This window comes from Aplidium turbinatum, chromosome 3 (assembly GCF_918807975.1).
Source record: "Aplidium turbinatum chromosome 3, kaAplTurb1.1, whole genome shotgun sequence".
NCBI lineage: Eukaryota > Metazoa > Chordata > Ascidiacea > Aplousobranchia > Polyclinidae > Aplidium > Aplidium turbinatum.
This window is the reverse complement of record NC_137474.1, coordinates 37,582,982-37,604,785: the sequence shown is the minus strand read 5'-3', so window position 1 is coordinate 37,604,785 and position 21,804 is coordinate 37,582,982. Positions and strand designations below refer to the sequence as shown.

The 21,804-nt window shown below is 37.0% G+C and overlaps 1 protein-coding gene across 1 annotated transcript; it reads left to right on the top strand.

Annotated features, from left to right (window-relative positions):
• Positions 1–11,446: 11,446 nt before the first annotated feature.
• LOC145767236 (uncharacterized) lies at positions 11,447–20,520 on the top strand. The gene is made up of 3 exons (XM_082579025.1): positions 11,447–11,553; positions 12,465–12,635; positions 18,242–20,520. The coding sequence occupies exons 1-3, from the start codon at positions 11,504–11,506 to the stop codon at positions 18,840–18,842; spliced, it is 822 nt and encodes a 273-aa protein (XP_082435151.1). The 5' UTR covers positions 11,447–11,503; the 3' UTR covers positions 18,843–20,520.
• The last annotated feature ends 1,284 nt before the right edge of the window (positions 20,521–21,804 follow it).

Below are 21,804 nucleotides of genomic sequence, written 5' to 3'. Positions count from 1 at the left end.
CTTGCTTCAGTCAGTAGGGTAACACCCTACCTGTTCTGCCTTCACTGAGCACTGATACTTATCTGATACCTGTGTCGTCCATATACCCTGACTTCACTTTTTATAGGCCCTATAGGCTACTAAGTAGCCTACTTACTTACATACCGTGCCTTCATCTTTTATATAGGCTACCAAGAAACCGACTTACGTGCATTTCATGCCTTCGCCTTTTATATAGACTACCAAATAGTCTACTTACTTGCATAGGCTACCCTGTCATCACCTTTTATATACGCTACCAAGTACTTAGGCTACTTGCATACCATGCCTTCACCATTTATATAGACCACCAAGTGGCCTACTTATTTACATACCATGCCTTCACCTTTTAAATAGGCTACTAGTAGCCTACTTGCATACCATGCCTTTACCATTTATATAGGCTACCAAGTGGCCTACTTACTTACATACCATGCCTTCACCTTTTATATAGGCTACCAAGTAGCCTACTTACTTGCATACCATGCCTTCACCTTTTATGTAGGCTACCAAGAAGCCTACTTACTTGCATACCATGCCTTTACCTTTTTTATATAGGCTACCAAGTAGCCTACTTACTTGCATACCCTGCCATCAACCTTTATATAGGCCACCAAGTACTTATAGGTTACTTGCATACCATGCCTTAATCATTTATATAGGCTGCTACCAAGTAGCCTACTTACTTACATACCATACCTTCACCATTTATATAGGGTATCAAGAAGCCTACTTACTTGCATAACATGCCTTCACCTTTTATGTAGGCTACCAAGCAGCCTACTTACTTGCATACCCTGCCATCACCTTTTATGTAGGCTACCGTACTTGTATACCCTGCCTTCATCATTTATATAGGCTACCAAGTAGCCTACTTACTTGCATACCATGCCTTCACCTTTTATGTAGGCTATCAAGTAGCCTACTTACTTACATACCATGCCTTCACCTTTTTTATAGGCTGCCAAGAGCCTAGCTACTTGCATACCAAACCTTCACCTTTTATATAGGCTACCAAGTACTTAGGCTACTTGTATACCCTGCCTTCACCATTTATATAGGCTACCAAGTAGCCTACTTGCATGTTTAACTGTATGATGATTGATGAATCAACCATGTTTGATGGGTGTGCGGCGTATACGCCACTGCAATATCCAGGGTTGCCATCGACATGGACCCCAAAATAACAACAACAGAAAAAATAAATTTTCATACAAAATAAAACAAACGTTTTTGAACAAATCTCAGCATTTATACGAGCCATTATATATCACATGCCATATTGTTTGCCAGAAACAATGTGTTCCAGCAACTCATTGTTCGTGAAAAAATACTATGTGCAATTGTGCATTTCACGACAACTCAGGTCTAGGTTGACTTTTACTGTAGTGGGGATTTGGCTGTCATTCCACTAAGTTTATTCACTAATTGTTGAAAATAAGACAAAATAAGGACTCAAATCAAAAATAAGGACGTTTCCTAGCAATAAGGACAGTAATATTTTCTAAGATAGAGTTCTTCAAAAGGACAAATCTTAGAATTAAGGACGGTATGGCAACTCTTGCAATATCCCTGGAATGGGGTGATTTACCGATTAGATCCGTGTTGTGCGCCGTCTTCCTGGCGTTCAATTAAAAAATGGTTTTTCGATTTCGCCATTTACTCGACAAACCTCCTAAGAAACTCGAGTTGCTAAGCGATCTGTTTCCGACGGCCCTCCCTATTGCCTAGCCAAGCTCCAAAAGTTGTGCAGCAAAAAAGCTAAAATCTGCTTTCAAATGTTCAGTTTGAATATACCCTTGAAACTAAAAGTTTAGCTTTTTACTTGGAAAACTATTGATTGGACTTTTTGCTGTATGGTTTAAACTTAAAGAGAAACTGCCTTCATCCAGCTTTCTTGCAGCTGAGTAATGTTAATGTTATGATTTTATTTATTGTCGCTCTACAACAGCTAAGGTCTTTTAGCGACAGGGCTCATTTTTAATTTGTATCAGGTTTACGATGTTATATCACATTATTACCCAACTCATTCTCACTGCGCTATGCAGGATAGAACACAATCGGTACCGTTTTTAAAGTCTTTGGTTTGACCCGACCTGGAATCGATCTCAGATCTACCAGCACCAGAGCCGAAGGCGAAACCACTCGGCCACTGAGCTGGTATGCAGCTGAGTAATTATACACACCACGTGATGAATGACATCTGCTGCTTGATTGCATTGTCATCTGCACGAGAGTACGCGAAATGCTTCAGGCAAGATATGCGATAGGAACAAGTAGTTTAGTTTACAAAGCTTGCTGCAGTGATTTCTCACTTTTCTTCATTGCAGCGAATATCCAGCGAAATACATGCAACCACAAGCAACTTTTAGGTTTCTTTAGTTCGTCCGAGATTCAAGTTCTTGTATCTTTTTAAAACAATTGCACATTGTACACTTGTACAGTTTTAACAGCGCTGATTATAGTGCAATTGTAGACCTAAGGGTGGTCATTTTATTCAGTGTGTTGGTGGCATTGAAAAAATAGGGAAGACCACTGCAGTGTCAAAACAGTCACTTGCTACCCTGATACAGTAACAGGTAAATGGAAAAGTGGAATATGCCTATAGGCGCATTAGGACGATTGAAAATAACCATGCAGAAATGAACGATGGCAGGACAATTCAGAAACAAAAACTAAAGTGAAAGCAGGAAAGTTTAGCAGGGAATGAAGGTAGGAATGCAACAGAATGCTTTGGACTAGCCAATGCTGGTAACATGTCTGACTAAACAATTTTCCATAACAGATTGGCGATTCAACATGTGAATGTTTGTTAACATGTTTGAAAGGGATTAGATTTAGAAGTTTACACAAGCGTTTGATTTACGATGGCGACATAATTTGCGTCTTTATGGTAGTAAGAATAAATTCGTCTCCCAGTATGTTTGCTCGTAGACAGGGCATAGACGGGCTTTTGTATAGCAAAATAAATAGAATAAGGCTTCGATAACATTTCCAATATATTTGCATAGTATTTTAAAATTTGTCCAATTCCGTGTAATTTTACAACTTCTAGTCTAGTGACTGTTAATGCTGTAATCCCTATGACGCTGCCTTGCTGTTAGTTCGAAGCAGACAGAATAACTGAGATTTCCTTTGGTCATGCGAGCTGCAGTTCTCATGGAATCAATAAATAATCTTAAAATATGTTGTAGAAAAGAAATGCATGCTCAATACAGTGCGTATCTCCTTGCCTATATGAGAAGTGAGTTTAGGCTAATGCAGTGTCTGTAATCAAGACAATGGTTGTGGTGTCAGGAAATATCAGCTTGGAGATATCGATATGTTACGCTAGGCATGACAAAAACTAAATCTATTGTTGTCTTGGCAGGGATTAGGCAAAAAAATAAACTGGACTAGTCTATACTTACACAAAATGATTTACAAAAATCTCGTTGCTGTGAGTATAATATTGGTAAATCAAATCAGCATCTTGTGTCGTTTAATGGTAGTTGATCTAAAATCGCTTGAAAACATGAATGCATCAAAAACACAAGTCTAACATTAAGAGTTGCTTTGGAATTATTAAAATTTGAGTCTTTGATGCAGCTTACAGAACGGTTAAAAAGAACATTATTTCTGGAATGACAGAAGTATAGATCTTAACGTGCTCCTGCGATTTTGGCGATCGATCGGTTAAAGAGCATCCAAAGTGTGTTCAAGGTTATATCATTTTTTGTCTTTATTGTAAGCTTTACATTGCATTTACAATAACGAACGAGCTATTTGATTTTCTATAGATGCTGTGAAAATACTATGCGATAAACTCTCTCTCTCTGAAGAAATGGTAGCACGAACGTATTTTCGTCAGTCGACTGCAGCCTCCAAAGAAATTATGGTAGCTTTAGTAGATTTGTGTTTTAGACTGAGGGGAGGGTTTATTTGGCAAAACTTTTTCTAATAACAACTTTTGTAAAGTGCAAAATAATATTTGAAATCAGATGACATAAGCAAAAAGTGACCCAAATACAATACGAGTCCATTTTGTGGCGTAGTAAACTTTGTCCTTACCGAGAAATAATTTTTGGGTAGGGCAGAGTTTTGAAAAGAAACTCAAAACAATTCTACCACAGAATATCCTGTTGTAGCTTACATTACCTGAAAATTAGGGCTAAGGTTGAATTTAATATCAACACCTTCCTCCCCTACTCACGTAATTTATGTCACAAGCAAATGGCCAGGGGTATTTTTCTAAAAAAAAAACTGGCCGAAGCCTATTAAAACTTAGCAGTGTTTTTATAGGCAAAGTATATGGGCTATAAGTTCTCGGAGTAAGCAAGTGGCAGTATAATTAAACAGTCAACGTACAATCGGAAATAGGAGCCATAACATGACATCTCCCCTCCATTTCTCGTAATCTTTGCTCTGCTCCCTTTCTTGCAATGGAACTTCCATTGCAGCAGGCCATAACTTGAATATGAATAGAATAGCAGAGCATGAATAAACCAAAACAAATCCATATTACGTTTAAAAAAAGCATAGTCTCTACGTCGAGCTTAGAACTGGTCCAACGGAATGCTTCTGAAGGAGTAGTTTTCATTACTTTCAGGACTCGATTTAACTTCTTCAAACAAATACTTTTGTATTTAACAGCATTTTAGTTGAAATAGAGAATTAACGGTCCGCTTAATGTGACGATGTGCTACTAGGCCTACGAAGTAGGTTATATAGGGCTAGGCTACTCCCAATCTGGAGAGCTTCTGACAAAATGTTTGAAACGTTTTTCATCTGAATTCTAAATCACAGAAATGTCTTTTCGAACAGAAAAACAGAGCTTTGATAGATAGTTTATTTTGTTGTAAGCCACCACCTGAAGGAAAAGAATAATCGATGAATCCGAACATTGCTTTCACTTCGAATTTAATGCAGCATTTCGTTCAGTGATTCACTGGACACACTGAACGAAATACTTGCGGGAAGTGACAACCACACGTCATGCATTCTACGTAGGCCACTCTTTTTATAACTTCCTGCTTAGGCTACTACTTGCACAGTGAAGATTTTTTCAGCGCTGTTTCGTTCATGAACTGCTTGCTGTCACGACCTATTCAACAGACATATCAACTGAATTTATCTTGCTGTATTTCTCCAGGTGGAGTGGATTGTCAAAAATAGACGTTTGTTAGAACACGGGTCAGCAATAAACTTCGGGAATAGTTTTGAAACATACAATAGTGTAGGCTGCAGTAGCCTACATAGTTTATTCAGGATACACTGAATGGTATGATAGTTGTTAATGGGATCATTAGAATTTAGACAATCCGAATAGGTGGGGCGGGATTTAGCTAAGTTCAGAAAATCTCTAATCTGAGTTTAACAATCACTTAAGTCTCAATTTGGAAGTTTCAATTACTGTAGTGTTTAGTTGATAGTCAAGTTTCATACTATATACTGTAATTAAATAATCAAGGCATTCTTTTTTTGTTATAGCCTAAAGCAGGGGTCACCAACTGGCGGCCCGTGGGCCGCATGCGGCCCACCACGCTGTTATGTGCGGCCCGCGGAAGGTATCAGCGTACAAGTATAAACAAAAATACTTTTCTTGAAGAGTTAAAGAACATGAGGGCAAAAATACTTTGCGGGAAGCGTATTTTCACTTTAGTCGGTCGGTGAAATCGTATGCAATCAGATTGTAGTTCTAGGTGGGGTCGCTTAAAGTTATTCCAATGCGATGTCCAGCCCCACTGTCTCAGTGGTTGATCAAAACGTTTGTTTTCGAAATTGTCTGTGAGCATAGGATTGCTTATTTTAAGTTTTTAAATGTCATGTAAACTCTAGTGTGCGTTTCACCGTTATTGTGTTTTCCGAGCAGTGTTCCCTTTATGCAAGTTTTTGTTGGCAAAATAGGTCAGTGTGCCAACTCAATTTATAATAAATTGACAAAAAATTATGTATAAATCTCTGGTTGTATTATGAAAATATTTAGCTTAGTACTTCAAAATGTTGTTAATCAATAATTCTTGCCATGCTGATAAGCACCGCAAGTGACATTTGTCTAATAATCAAAGAAAGACGATTTTATAGACTCAAACAGGATGAAAAACCAACTCATTGCTTTTTTAGAGGGAACGCTGTTCATGAGTTACGATAGAAACGTTTTTTCGGTAATTTCAACAAGCGTTAATTGTTTCATGGTGTAGGGTTTCTTTCTCTCTTTTATTGGATCCTATTTTTGCTGATATGTTTGCAAGTTACTATATTGTTGCCTGTATTGCGATGTGTCAAATATTTCCTTGTTCACTGAAACTGTTAATGGCAAGATATCTTTTGTGAAGAGAAGTGAAAACACCACGTACTCTTGCTTGGCGATGAATGTTCTGATAAAACTGCTCGCCTCGCTATACTGCAAGTGAGCACAACAAGTGGCCTCGTTTATAAGGCATTGTTAAAGAAGTCAAAAGTGTTGTTGAAGGAGCTTGGCCTTGCAGTAACGTTGTTCGACTAATTTTGTTGCTGCGGTATTTCAAGATAAATATTAACAACATGTAACGCTGAATATCCCAATAAGTCAATCTTTGTGTCCACCTTCAGGCATGTCTTTAATTTAAAAGTTTTGCCAAAGACACAACCACATGCTCTTGAGATCAGGCGACTTTTCAAACGCCGAGCCGCACTCATGACATAACCCACTATATCAAGCTGTTAGCCTACAGCAGGGGTCACCAACTGCGTTCTTTTCCAGCATAAGAGTCAACCTACCTAAAATTTTATTAGTGCGGCCCGCCACAGCTCTCCTTAGTGCCAAAGTGGCCCGCATGCAAAAAGGTTGGTGACCCCTGGCCTAAAGGTTTGTTTTGGAAAAGGATTTATTTTTTCATCGTCAACCCGTAAAATGTCCTTCAAACGGTGTTGGTTATAGCTTTACAATTTTCTATCTGTCTTTTTCTCAAAAACGGTCTTTTCTAATCAACTTCACTCTGTCAATCTCGGTGACCGGGCCTGCGTCAGTGATTCAAAGCCTCTACAAGTATGCGAAACTGCCAGGATTAAGCTCTGCAAGAAGCTTTCCCAGTCCGAGGATAAAGATTCAATCAATCAATCAATCAATCAATCAACTAGTTACACTCATCTGGCTTTCCTTCACTTGCCCTGTAATCTGAACAATCCTGTTTCACGCGAAACAGGAAGACGTTTAACTCAAGTCTTGAAATGTAGAACAATTTTCTGTTGTTTGTGTAGAGGTGAAGGACTTGTGTTTACCAGGCATTTAATTATAAAATATTTTCTTGCGTCCTTCTTGTGACTGTAAACTAACAAGTTACAACAAGATGTTAAAAATGGTACCTAGCTGTATTTCCAACGTTTCGTCAGTCATCACAGCTGACTTTATCAAGGGGGACTGAACAGGTAAAAAGTACTTGTTTATAGTTATCATTCATTTTGATGTTCTTACGCTGCTTGTTTGCTCCCCACAGTCGTGCTAACTGGCGAAGCGTCGGAAATAAAAATAGTTATCATTTTCGACATTTTGTGGTAGTTACCAAATAGTTTGTAGCGTTTTTCTCATGAATGCGAACTGGGCTACCATAAACATTGTAAATGATGTCCAGCCTTATTTTCGACGTCATCATTTTTAACATCTTGTGGTAAGCCTAGTTTGCAGTCACCAAAAGAACTCAAAAACCTATTTTACAATCGAATGCTTGGCAAACAGTTTCATTCTGTATCTTGTACCGGCAGTAGGCCACTAACGTTAACGAGAGAAAATAAAGAAAGTCTACCAATGCTGTAATTTTTTATAGCATGATTTTCTATTTGTCATTCTTTTGGTTACGCAACAAAATATTTCATACTAGAAAACTGACCTATAGATCAGGGCTTCCCAAAATTTTTTGCTTGCGACCCCTTTTGGACAAGTTACCGGTAGGCCTAGCTCACTACTTGACACGTAGCCTAATGCATTGGAAGCAAAACCAAAAAGCAATTCAGTGTGATGGGTGCTACTGCTTTCTGTTAGAAAGTAAATCCAGCCGTAACTCAATGTTTAATAATGCTGGTCTCAAAGCGGTTTTAATTTTGCTTAGGCAGGAACGGTAGGCCTATTTTGTTTATATTGACGGCAAAGTTGGAAACCTTGACTAGCACAAATACTTGGAGACAAACGCAGGAGTGCGGTTACTGCTGAATGAGATAATGATAGATAATTCGATCTAATGTTCAAGCGCAACTTTGAATCAAAAGACAGATCAGCAAGTTTTTTCTGAGATTTAAGAGAAATGTGCTTGGTAGGCCTACTTTGTTGTTGTTTTTTTGGATCCAATCTAATTTGGTAATGTCAAATTCTGGAGGAAAATATACTTTTGAAACTGTTTTAACGTAAGCTATTTGACAAATGGTTAGTAGCCAGAGGTTTAAATAATGTTTTGATTTCACATCATTGTTCTTCAAAAACTCTTGAGTAATTGAAAACATTTCACATAAATACAAACGGATTTATTTTCACACGACTCAGTTTAATCATAAACAGCTAAAAATCGATTTCGAGCAGCTAGCAGCTACAGATCATCTTCAGTTAAGTTGAAATGATTGAACTGACTCGTGTGAAAATAAATTCCTTTGTATTACAAGACATGTAACAGAGTCGTTCATACCAAGCATTGTTGTGGGTTTGACACCTGCCAGAAGATATTTCATTTTATTGATTCATTTCTCATAAATCATTTTGAACCTTTTGTTTGTTTGATGAACGTACCAATTTTAGATTTTAATGATAATTTTAATGACATTGATGCTTTCTCATAAGAGGACAAATTAAGTTCGTTCAGTTTTTCGAGAAAATCTGACATTTGGCATTATTTCAAAAGTCAGATGTCATTGCGAAAATGATGGACCAAGTCTGAATTTTATTCCATTAGAAAAAATTACTACTTCATTTTTCAACATTAACAGCCTCTTTAAAGCTTTGATTCGTGAAAGCCACCTCACTTGACAACGTAGTAAAAGGGCTTTACTGCGATTCCATTGCACCACATAATCTTGCAAAAAAGTGGCATTGAGTGCCTACGACTCTTAATAAAGTTAATAACTTTCGCATGATCTTGCACAGAAGTGGAAATATGCAGTACTTTGTATAAAATTGGTAGGCTATACTCTCTGCGACCCCTAAAGTTCGTTACGCGACCCATGGGGGTGGCGACCCCCAGTTTGGGAAGCCCTGCTATAGACAATCTACAACAACGTTAAACTTTCTCTATTTCCTTGCGTTAGTAGCCTACTTGTAGTCTATGTGCCTACAGCTACCTAACAAAAAACAATCGTTTCTACCAGGCTTCACTGTCAGCAGTCAGTGAATCAGTTTAGAAAAAACGAATTTCGCAACTGGGTAGGCTACCTGGTTATAAAACGATGCCGAATGAAGCGGAAGCATTTGTTGCAGAGTTTACAATGATAGGAAATTAACGGACTGGCAGAAAAAGATTATGCTTGAAATTACTCAGGACAAGAATGGATTCTCAGAATGAAAAAAACCAAGAGCTGTAACTTGCATGTTCTGTAAATATCGTAACTGTTGCTTCTAGTAAAGTTTTGTTTCACAGCCGTGCTAATAAGCACATTCTACTGTGTTTCAGAACCTAATTCTAAATTGATAAATTAGAAAATTCACTTTGAAAAGCTGTTTTATTAAACTTGAAACGTTATTATTTACAATGAAAGAGTTAGTAGTTTAAGCTTTAGTCGTAGCATCGTCAGATTAATTGCAATGAAGAACATTCTAGCGTCACCTGTTGGTAATGGATAAGCCATGGACTTCTAAATAGTAGCATCTGGACTGGAAACGCAGTGACCAACAAAAGGCCAAACAGTTGGTACAACAGTTGGCCAACAGTGGGCCAACAGGGTTAGTTACTTGGCTGTTGGCCAACTGTTGTACCAACTGTTTGGCCTTTTGTTGGTCACTGCGTTTCCAGTTCAGATGCTACTATTTAGAAGTCCATGGATAAACGGTAAGGGACGTTATCGTTAGTTGATTAGTTTTTAGGAAGCAGTCTGAATCTTTGAGAGGAATCAATAATTCGCAAATGCGTGGCATATGCTAATACAGAAAAGGTAGAGTGAAAACCCTATACGCTATGGCTGCACACGCTGATTTAAAACGAGTAAAAGTTGAATGTGTGGTATTGCAAACGCAATGGTTTCATGGAACTGGCTTACAAAACGCAAAATCGCTTCTTGCAATATTAAAAATTCTTGATTAACTGTGGTTGTGGCTAAGGGCTACCAGAAACAAAACAGGCTTTATGTTTCTCGGCAGCCGATTGTAACGAGAATTAACAGCGATAGACACTGTGTTTCGCCCTTTTTGTTTCGGTTTAGTTTCGTTTTATTTTAAAATAAAAGCAACTTCATTTTGTTGTCAATTCAAAACGGTTTCGGAATTATTCAAGCAGCGTTCAACACAAACTATTTTGGTTAGTTTTCGCTTTCTAATAGTTTCCACACAAGATTTTTTGTTTTGATTTTGTTTCGCATCAACTTCTTAGTCTCGACTCAAGAAAAAAGATTTCTCTAAGTTGACGATTCATCGCGCAGCAGGTTGTTAACAACAGGAAAAATTTAACAGCGGCATGTCGTTTAAATTCTCTTGTGAATTTCAGTGCAAAAACTGTTTAGGATCAACTTTCCAATACAATACCTGTTTGCTGACGAGTTGTCATAAGTCTAGCTTGGATACATTTTCTGAGTTGTTGTTCAGTTACTTTAGGGGTATGAGCATTGAGCAATGTAGGAGCTAATGTAACTCAATATAATCTATTTCTAATCATTGCAGTTTTTGTAATTCACATTTGTCAAATAGAACATCACAAAAAAGCAATATTTAGATAATCTAAGCATGTTTGACCGACGCAAACGCACGGTAAATTTACGATGCCTATTGCATGCATAAATCTACCATAACTTGGAATACTATAATCCATATAGTACAGTAATAGCCGGTCAGCAAATACAGCACATTGTAGCCATTTGTGAAGTCAGCATTAGGAGAATACTGACTTCAAGAGCTGAAAAAAAGGGGAAATTAAGATCTCTTTAGATAAATTTAGATAAAAAGGCCATGTCTTCATCTTTCGATTAAAAGTTGGTTAACCAGTGTAATTGTTTTACTTTTAATTGATTTTAGAAAGCTACAAGGTGAGGTAACTACTGTAAGCTATTGCTTTAGCCTGAACTTTATTTAAATCTGATTGGACATGAAACGCCTTCTTTTCGTCAATCTACAACACGCGTTGTTTTGTTGATAGGTGCAAAACTTGTAGTTGTAGCTGTGATTGCTTTTTGTAAAAAAACAAACTACAACAAAGCGGCTAAAGCTTCACCGGCAATGAAGATCTTCGGGTCACAATGGTGCTTCTTTTGCAGTCTATTCAGTTACTGGCTTCAACACGTGTCGTGTGATGCCAACACCTACAACTTTATTGGTCGAGATTTTCGAAACACACAAACAAAGATGCTGTGTCTTCTTGCAAGTCTTAACGTAGAGTTTGAAATAACTCACAGGTTGGTAAACTGCTTAAGTGCTTAACAGTTTTTCCTAAACGCCAATAGAAAAGATTCATCCTTCATCTTCCGTTTTTTGACTTACAGATTCCTGGTTTGACCATAAAATGGTTCAATAACTTTCGGTTGGCAGTTTTCAATCAACATAAAACTAAAATGTTTTTTGATTAATCCATCCTCTGAAAACTCTTTAGGACTACACTACAGTATAAACTAGAAATAATTGTGTTAGGCAACAAAATATTCATCCCCGTTACTACTAACTTATTTGTAACATTTTTAGATGGATGAAGTTTGTGTTTCTATGAGTATAATTCCTTTTTCATAAAAGCAATTAGGACTACTCGCTGTTGACCTGAGACGAACATTCAGTGTTCTCACAATAGCAAACGCAAAATTCCCAAAATTGCATCAAAATTCTCTAAAACTGCAAAAAAAAGAACTTGGTGTAGTGTTACAGCAATATCGATTTAAAGGCCGGAAATCTTTAATCACACATACAAGGACTATTAGGAATGCTCCAGTTCTAGTCTCAACTGTTACTCCACTACTGTAGCCCAAAGTTTACCTTCTTACAGTCCCTATTGTTGATTAAAATTGATGTGGGAGGCTGAGGTAGATGAATCAGTTCAAAAAAATGTAAAAAATCAAGTGCAGTTTAGCAGATTCAGCACAAACCACACTATGTTCAATCAGTGAAGCAAGTGAACCACTGCAAGAAATTTTCCTGAATTGCTAATTTCCCTAGCTTTGTCTCTAAGTAGGCATAAAATTCTTAATTTATGGAAAATTTTTCTAAAAATGAGAACACTGGTAACATTTTCCACCAGAAAACATAACAAAGACATATTTTAAAAACGTATCAGTTCATTGCTTTTCCACTAAAACGACATGTTTTTATTATATTACAGTGGAATAAAAGAAGAATTCTCTTTACCTCCCACAGCGGACAATAGTCACAGTCAGTGCGACTACAAGTTTTTGTCCATACTTCGGCTGGATTTCCCAGGGGCTATGTTCCAGTTGTCTTTCCAACGTGACATAGTCGAAACACTATCAACGCAAAGGAGTTATTGCGATCAGTAAGTCATCTGTTAAAGACATACTAAATGAAATTTTCAAAAGGGAATTAACCATTAAAATGCGTAAACTGAACATTCAAGAATACATTTCATAAAAAATTACTGAAAAAAAATTGTTTTCAATGGTGCTGGCTAGGGATTGTAGAACATAGGGATGCGAAACTTCATCCGCTTTTGGCTTATCCGCAACACTAGAAGGGTTACGTTTTTTTGTAATTTACAAAATATTTTACTTTTTATGGATTATATAAGAAGAGTGAAGTTGGTTTTAAAGTAATTTAAGGTTTTTAGTTGAAAGCAAGCCAGCAGTAAAGCGTAAAAAAATTGTCAAATTGGCAATTGACCCTTCTAATGTTGAAGGAACAACGGAGTTGCGCGTCCCGTAATGTACCGTCCCTAGTGCTGGCAAGGCGCAAAGTCCAGTGTTTCATTTATTTTTTATTTTTTGCAAAATGACCAAGAAGTGGAAAAACTGCTCGAGAATTACGTCACAAGCGACTCCAGCAGCATTATCAAAAGTGTTTTCCCGCGTTGGGTTGGAAAGTTCAAACGTGTTGCGTTTCAAGAATTTTCACATTGATTCAAGGCCTGGAAACGTTGAATCCATGTAAAAAATGCTGATTACTCCGCGCCTTCTGAATTGCCTAACTGAAATTGTTTCACATGCCTTTGTGGAGTTTGCCTTCAAAAACTTGTTTTTTTACATTTTCATTTTACATTGATTGAAGGCCTGAATACGTTGAATCTATGTAAAAGAAGCTGATTTACTGTTTGAAGAACAAGATCTGCCATTTGAAACTCACGCAGTAAAAACTCTTGCCGGATCAACGGATTGCTAGTCGCTTGTGACGTAGACTGTATGATCGCACGCAGGGCCGTTGACAGGATTTCTCGGGCCCGGTACCCATTTGTTTCCGGGCCCCCTTCATCGACAATGTTATGAATATAATAATATCAGGTTGTGTAGAAACGTTTGTTGATGTGCTGTTAAAATGAGGATAACGCATGCAAATGGCAAATTCTGTTACATGTACGAAATGCAAGAAATGGGTGCATGGAAGATGTGCAAAGATGAAGAGAGTGACATGCAGATCTGGAGATGGTTTTGAATGTGAAAGATGCAAGAAGATTGAGGAAGGAATGATTGGTCCTGTTGAAAAGCTGAATGACGAAGTTGAATCAGTAAATGCCTTTTGCTATCTAGGAGATAGATTGAATGCCAGTGGTGGTTGTGAAGCGGCAGTGACTGCAAGAGGAAGGTTTGGTTGGGTGAAATTCAGAGAGTGTCTAGAGTTGTTATGTGGCAGAAGATTTCCGTTGAAAATGAGAGGAAGAATTTATACTAGTTGTGTGAGATCTGCAATGCTGTATGGAAGTGAGACATGGTGCTTACGGGAAAACGAATTGGCGATTTTAAGAAGAACTGAGAGAGCGATGATGAGAGCAATGTGTGGTGTAAAGCTGATGGACAAAAGGAATACCGAAGAACTTATGAGCTTGCTTGGGTTGAATGAGAGTGTTGATAAGTTGGCAAAAGCGAATGGAGTGAGGTGGTATGGGCATGTTTTGAGAAGGGATGAAGATGATGTTTTGAGAAGAGCGCTGGAGTTGCGAGTGGAGGGTTGTAGAAAACCAGGAAGACCAAAGAAAACATGGAAAAAGCAAGTTGAGGAGGAAAGCAGCAAGGTAGGCTTGACAAGAGAGGACGCGCTAGACAGATCGATGTGGAGGCAGGGTGTGAAGACGATTGCGGGACTTGGAGATGAATCCGGCCACCCTCGGTAACGGGGACATCACCGGATTAAAACTGGACTACTACTACATGCCGTTCAAAGTAGAAAATTGAGAGGAATATCATTTATATATTCTCAAAGATTTGTTGTATCCACGAATTTCCTCAACTGTGCAATTACGCATTAAGGATTTCTCCATAAACCACAAAATCCTTGCTCTCAATCATGATCTTCGTCAGTATGTTTAAAATTGTTGGAGTTTTCGGCTAAAATTAATTCTTTGTAAAGTAGAGTAACCGTAGGAGAGTAAAACATTTGGGGGAGCGAACATAATTTGCCCAAATTTTGTCTTTGCGTATATATTTTCAAAACTACTAAATTACTCACAATCTCTGAGAGTCATCAACTTGACCGTGTACGCAACACAAGCAAAAAAATGTATATACAACAGCAAAACAAGGCTGAACTTACTTTAATCTACTTTCATAGACCTGTCTGTGTCCCATTTAAATAAACCATCAAATTAAAACACTCTTGTGTATCATAAAAAAATATTCAGTATATTAAGCCTAACTGGATTCAAAAAAATTTGAACTGAGACTTCACCAATAACTGGATAACAATAATTGCTGAGTATTCATGTCACCAGATTATATGAAAATCTCCAGCCCAACTTCAATAAAAGACTTGATCAAAAGTACCGGTAGCTTAATCTTTTCAATTCAGAGATAGTCCAAAGATTCAATGTTTGTACATTTGCATTGAAAAAAACTAAAATGACAATCCGTTTACTTATCAAACCAGTAACATTACTTAATCCATGCTGCTTCAAATCCTACAGCCTGAAAAGAATTGGACAGTTTACCATGCTATTGCTATGTGCATCAAACTTCCCCCTTTGAACAAAACTAATTTTGATACCAAAAATATTGATATTATATTACAATGAAATAGTCAATGTTTTTTCAGAAGATCATTACAAAGATAATCTTACTTCACAATGAAGCAGCTAGGCCTACTCAAATCACAAGCACTGAAGAAAAATCACTCCCAGATAATAACTTCAAACTCAATCGTTGCCACAAAATACAAACCACATTACCAAAACATGACACAAAAATAGCACTGTTTACATTGCCTGATATAGTAATTGCATGAATTGGATGACAAAATAACATGTGTCTTTATATTTGATTGTTGTTGCTCTAATACTGTGTCATAGATAGTAAATAGCTGAGCATATCAACCTTAGGACTGGCAAAGACAAACAGCAGTTTATATAAAAAAAATTCAATGCTGAAAACAGTTAAACCATAGCTCATAAAAACATGAAATTAAATACAGGAAAATTCACAAGTTGTTTTCATTTAATATACTTTTTCACTTTGTACATAACTATACTTAGTGGCCGGGATCAATGCTCACAAAAGTGGTGTATATATATGTGGACTCACAACTGTTGATTATTAAAGTTTATAACACATACTTATTTTGTTTGACCATATCTAAAAATGATAAGCTATCTTTCTTTGTAGTATTTTAGTCAAGTTTTGCGAGCATAGCATAACTCATGGTAAAATTGACTTATCCAATAATTGGATATTTTTACCCAAATATTTTTACAAACAACTACATTAGTGGCATATAGAGAAAAAACAAAAACTTCATAAGCTCACCAGAACCCAGCAAGGTTTCAAAATTCTACCAATAAAGAAATGTAGGCTAGCGTGATGAAATGAACATCTGTAATAAGCTTATCTCAGCTTGTCGAAGCATTTTTTTCTGCAAATACTGAATCGAAACTTAACATTCTGCCCAAATTTTAATACCAAATATAAAAGTTTTCAAAATCGTCGATACTCTGTTTTACATTCAAAGCAACATGTTTTTTATACAAAGTGCAACACTATAAAGTTATTAAACTGGTAGAATGTTGAAAACTTATGGTAAGAATTGATTTGTCCAAATAACTAGACATTTTTGCCCAAATGATTTTTATAATCAATTTGATACTGAGAAAAAACATGATAACAAACATATAATCAACCTAATATTGATAAAAAACAAAAAATCGCATAAAGTTAGCAGTACCCAGTAGGCTTTTAAATCTTACCCATGAAGAAATGCAGCCTACATGTTAGTGAATATCAGTAATAAGCTTACCTCTGTTTCCCCAACTGTGCTTTTTTACAGTTCTATTTTGCAGTTGTCGAATCAAAACTTATCATTCTGCCCAGATTGCAATACCGCATGCAACAGTTTTCAAAGTAGGTGACAATACATTTACATTCATTGGAAAATATAAATGTATCTTATAAATTACAACAATTATGTAAAGTTTCTAAACAGGTGAGGCGTCGAAACATTAAGGTAAGATTGATTTGCCCAAATAACTGGACATTTTTGCCCAAATTTGCGACATTTTTTTTTTAGCGGGGGAGCGACTGCCCCCCCCATCTCCTACGGCTATGAATTGTAGATGCAAGTAGCTAGAACTGATTACCACCAAAAAATATATATATTCAGAATTAAAGAGTGGGTGAAGAAAAATATTTTGTGTTTTTGAAAAAAAATTGTGGTTAGGGAAATCACTAGGCTATACACGGAAGGGGGCCCGGACCCGGTACTTTACCATCTGACGGCTGAAGTGGCTGTTTTAACCTCTGGTCGCAATTCCTTTAGATCTGATTATAGTAAGATCTTGATAATGTTTGAAGTCGCGGGGAATCTTTTAAATCCGGGCCTCCTAAATATTCCGGGCCCGGGTCCAAAAGTACCACCTAGACCCCCCTGTCAACGCCCCTGATCGCACGCTTCGCTGCTCAAGCCCATTCCGGTTTTGAAACCTCTGACAAAAGCACGCGCGCAATGGTGGTCAGACAGCAATGGGGCCAAATTTTTTTCAAAATCGTTTTGAGGTAGCAAGTTAAACACAAAGAACGTGGAAAATCGCCAAGTCAGGTTTTTCCTTTAGAATGACTTTAAGAAAGTTAAGCAGGCCACTGTGAACGTTTTGGCGGTTGCAGCGATTTCAATCGATATTTTCAAATACAAATAGTTTTCTCGCATTCCTTAGAAAAAAGAATGGTTTGTCACGTCCTTCTAAATTTTGTAGATTTAAAATGTAACTGACCTATCTTAGCCATGATCGATTTACAAATTTTCTTGGAAGAAATTCATGGTTAAATTAAGAAAATCTTTTGGTTTGGGTTTAAACTTCAGTGACATCAAGGATATCTCAATGGATAAATACTTGGCTTTGCAAACAAAAAAATGGAAAGAAGCCACGTTGGTTCCAACTCTAGGGCGTGTGCTTGAGAAGCGTACTTAAAGTACAACTCTCCATTCAACTGCACTTGGTGGATAAGATAATCTGCAAACAACACTTCATTAAAAACGAAAACCTAGTATATTTTAAAAATTGTTGTGCCAAAAAAATAAGCTTAAACTATTAAAAAGTATTTCATCATCTGAAGATGCATAATAATTGAACACAATGCGAAAACTTCAAAACATTGTATTGAAAAACAGCTTGTAGGCTAATAAGCAACGTATCATTATAGACTTGACTTTGTTGCAGTATTTATGTTGTTTTTTTTTAAACATATCAAATGTCGCTCTATGAATTGTGAAATACATTGATTGATGTAAGTCGTGATTAAATGTTATTATTCTAAAATCGTAGACCAGTTTTACATCATCTTTCGTCGATAAATGATTGTTTAAATTTATTCATCCACCAAATCTCGCAGTTTTTTAAGTAATTTGATGACCCAAGTGATCAATATAACTTAAGGTATAAGAGTTATTAATCCCAGAGTTATAAATATCTTTGGATGCCTTCATGCTTTTAACAAAACATCTTATCTTCAGATGCGATAATGGAAATTGGATACTTGGAGATATTAAACTTCATATTAAAAACACCTCTGTCATAACAGACAAATTTCCAAGCACAAATATTGTAGCCAGTGTTAGTGGGGATAAACTGTCTGGGGAAACCGGTGGATTGACATCTGGGATCAGCGTTATTCGTGGATACAATTGCTCGGATCAAATTCTTTCTGCCTCGCTGGTTGTGCGCAAAGCAGTCGACTTATCAACTCTAAGCAACTCTACAGAAAATTGGGATTTAAAAGTTAAATTTTATGCTTTTGCGGTACAACCATTTTTAGTCACAAATGAAGTGATTAAAGATCCGGTTTTGTGTAAAGATGTTTCTGTCTTCATCGCTCTCATCATCGCCATCCCTTTGATCTACTTTTTCTTCTTCATTTTGATTTATCGGATGAAAGAAAGGTTTGGATGTCCTCCAGACTGGAAAAAGAAGCTTTTAATTAACGAATCTGAAGCTAAAACAGAGATAAGTGAAATCCCACCCGATTGCAAGCTGGTGGACAGTAGTTCGATGAAGTCCGACCATGTTCGTATTACTTGCACTTCTCCAGACGAAAATCAAAAACCGATTTTGTGAAAGGTGTGACTCTCTGCTGTCATCTAGCAGACAAATATATTTACTTGTGCTGTAAGTTGTGTCTAGCTTCTAAACTTCTGAGCCATGTTGACAAGACGCAACCTAGACAGCAAATGAGCCCCTTTTTTTACATTGATTCAACGTCTGCAGATCTTGAATCAATGTAAAAAACGGCTGCTTTGCTGTTTGAGAACCCATGCTTGGTAGAAAACAAAATGTGACCATCGCCGATTGTTTGTTTAGATGTATTGATTCAATGAGCAAAGACTATGAAGAACTTGTAAACTCGTTCGGTGGTATTGGCCTATTAAAGTGAAACGTAAGATATGACAATGTAATGAAAAAATGGGGTTTATCAGGCTATGGATATATTTTCTAAATAGTCAGTAAGATAAGTTCTAAAACTTTCAAAATTTGATTAAACTCATAAACAAAAAAGAGCAATGCAAAACTTTCAAACAAGCAAAGATAATTTATTGCTTATTGTGTTAATTTACTTTTTTTAATTTCTTGTGGCTTCGAAAAACCCCAGTACTTTTTATTGCTTTGCCCTTGCGAGTTAATAATGAAGTCAGCCATATGTAAAAAACGGGTTAATGATATTCATAAATAGGTAGGTTTTCTATTTAGATATTTGGTATGACGTAAGTAAAGCTTCTCCCCACATGTCAACGTCATCACAACAACACGTCACCAATGCATATTTGCCAAATTTGATCAAGTGTAATCTTTTTCAATGCTGCAAAGCTTTTCTGTGTATTTAATTTGTCCTACTGGTGTTTACTCATTTGTTTAGCTTGCAATGAGCAAAGGTGTTTAAATCTTTCCAGATGCACTTACACAATACACGACATGGAGGGAGCAATGCACATATTGACTCGGGTTTTGACTTGGTCTACATGAATGTTTCCCTTTCGGTGTCAATATTGTATAGCAAAAATAATATAGATAAAATATCTACCTGACTTTGCGTTATGCCCAAGGTTGTTGAGAGGATAATTTGGACTCAGTACCTACCCATTAAGATCCTCGTACACCAAGTTCAAACACTTCTAAGAAAAATGCACCATATCCAACGAATACGAAAACTTTAAGTTTCCGGGAGTTTCCGGGCATCTTGAAGTTTCCGGGTTTCTTGAAGTTTCCGGGTTTCTTGAAGTTTCCGGGTTTCTTGAAGTTTCCGGGTTTCTTGAAGTTTCCGGGTTGCTTGAAGTTTCCGGGTTTCTTGAAGTTTCCGGGTTTCTTGAAGGTTCCGGGTTTCTTGAAGTTTCTGGGTCCCTTGGAAAGGTTATGGACCCCTAAAACCATGCTGGGTCTGGGTCCAAAGTATCCCTGAACCCCCTAGTCAACGCCCCTGGTTATACCAGCAAAGCAACAAACTTTTAAGTAAAGAGCAAACAGCCGACCACTTCTGCTATGGACTCGCCTTTCGCTTCTGTTGAAGAAGTACGACTGTGCTGTGGCAGTTCTATTTATGTTTAGTAGTTGCGCTTTGTATTGTGATCACCAATTGATTAAATCAAAATTAAAATAATTTAAAACTTTTTTTGTGTTATTTGGTGTTCTTTTTACAGTGTTATCTTGCAGTGACCTATTATGCACATAACCTACAATAAATTTGCTCAACGTTTTTGCTTTTTTGTAGTTACAAAACTGTAAAAATACACATTGTATGTCTTGTAAATTGTGTGGTGAACTTAGCTGTTAATACAAGATAGCCTATTGCAATTAGTTTTGTCCGAGCTTTTGCAGTACAATATAATTTTTTTTCAGGAAATGTTGTTTCGCTTTCACAAAAAAGTGTGTTCTCGTGGGTTGATGGCAGCAGTAGTGTTGCCAGATCAAAAACCAGATTCCTGTACAGCAGGTAAATGTCCACTTAGAGGCAATTCATCATAAACTGGCAGTTTTTGGTCCAGCTTATCTCGTGCGTGGCACGTAAGAATTACTAGCAACGATATCGGCCGGTTATCTGGCCCACAGTACAGGCCTAAACTGCGTAAAATTTGGTCGACTTAAGTCGCCCTTCGCAGTTATGCTATTGTGCGTTTTCGTTTTTTTTTAAAGCCCTTGTGCAAAACAAAACCTTGCCAATTTGAAATTTAATCTGCTTCACAAGCCATCAAGCTCTTTTTAAATGAATACAAATAGATAAACGACATTTTCATTCACTTGATAGCTCCAAGTGATCACGAACAATGAAAGAAACAGTCTGAAAGCAGGGCAAGAAAAATAGTATGTAAATTCGTCGATGAAAACACTCGTTGTGATATAGTAGACGCTGATGTCGTAACTTCTGTTCCGGTTTCTCGACGTTATTGAGGATGAACAGTTACAGAAGGATCCTTCATTTAGGAAGCAACCGAACGGTTAAACAAGTAAATTTTTAACTTGGCTGATTATTATGTGTACTTGCTAAAAACACGTTGGTCAGGTTATCTTAAAACGATGGCAGTTGGAGTTGATAATCTTGTCAGTCATCCTATTGTTTTGTTTATTACAGTAGCCTACAAGTAAGTCCTAATGGCTTATCTTCCTAAAAAAGTATCCATTCTAGTTATGACGAGAGCTATTTCTAACTTTCAAAAAGACCTCCAGTGGTTGGCCAATACTCTCCGGTGTTGATTTCTTTAATGTACTCTCGGCAGCAAACCATTTTTTTATATTGATTCGACGTCTGCAGACGCGTTCTTTCGTATGGAGTTGCGCTCTTGATCTTACAATAACCTATCAAATGCTTCAGAACAACTACAACAGCCTAAATGATAACTAATTCTTCTAGATTTTATTCAATACTTCATCTTCTTTTCAATCAAAGATTCATTTCAGTTTTTTAAAAAACTTTGTACACGTTTGTCTAACTTGTTAGACCCGATCACGCCTATAAACGTTACCGTGGGTACTTTGGACGTTGCTCACACAAGCGAATTATCTTTGCTTCATTATTTCGCACACACCCACA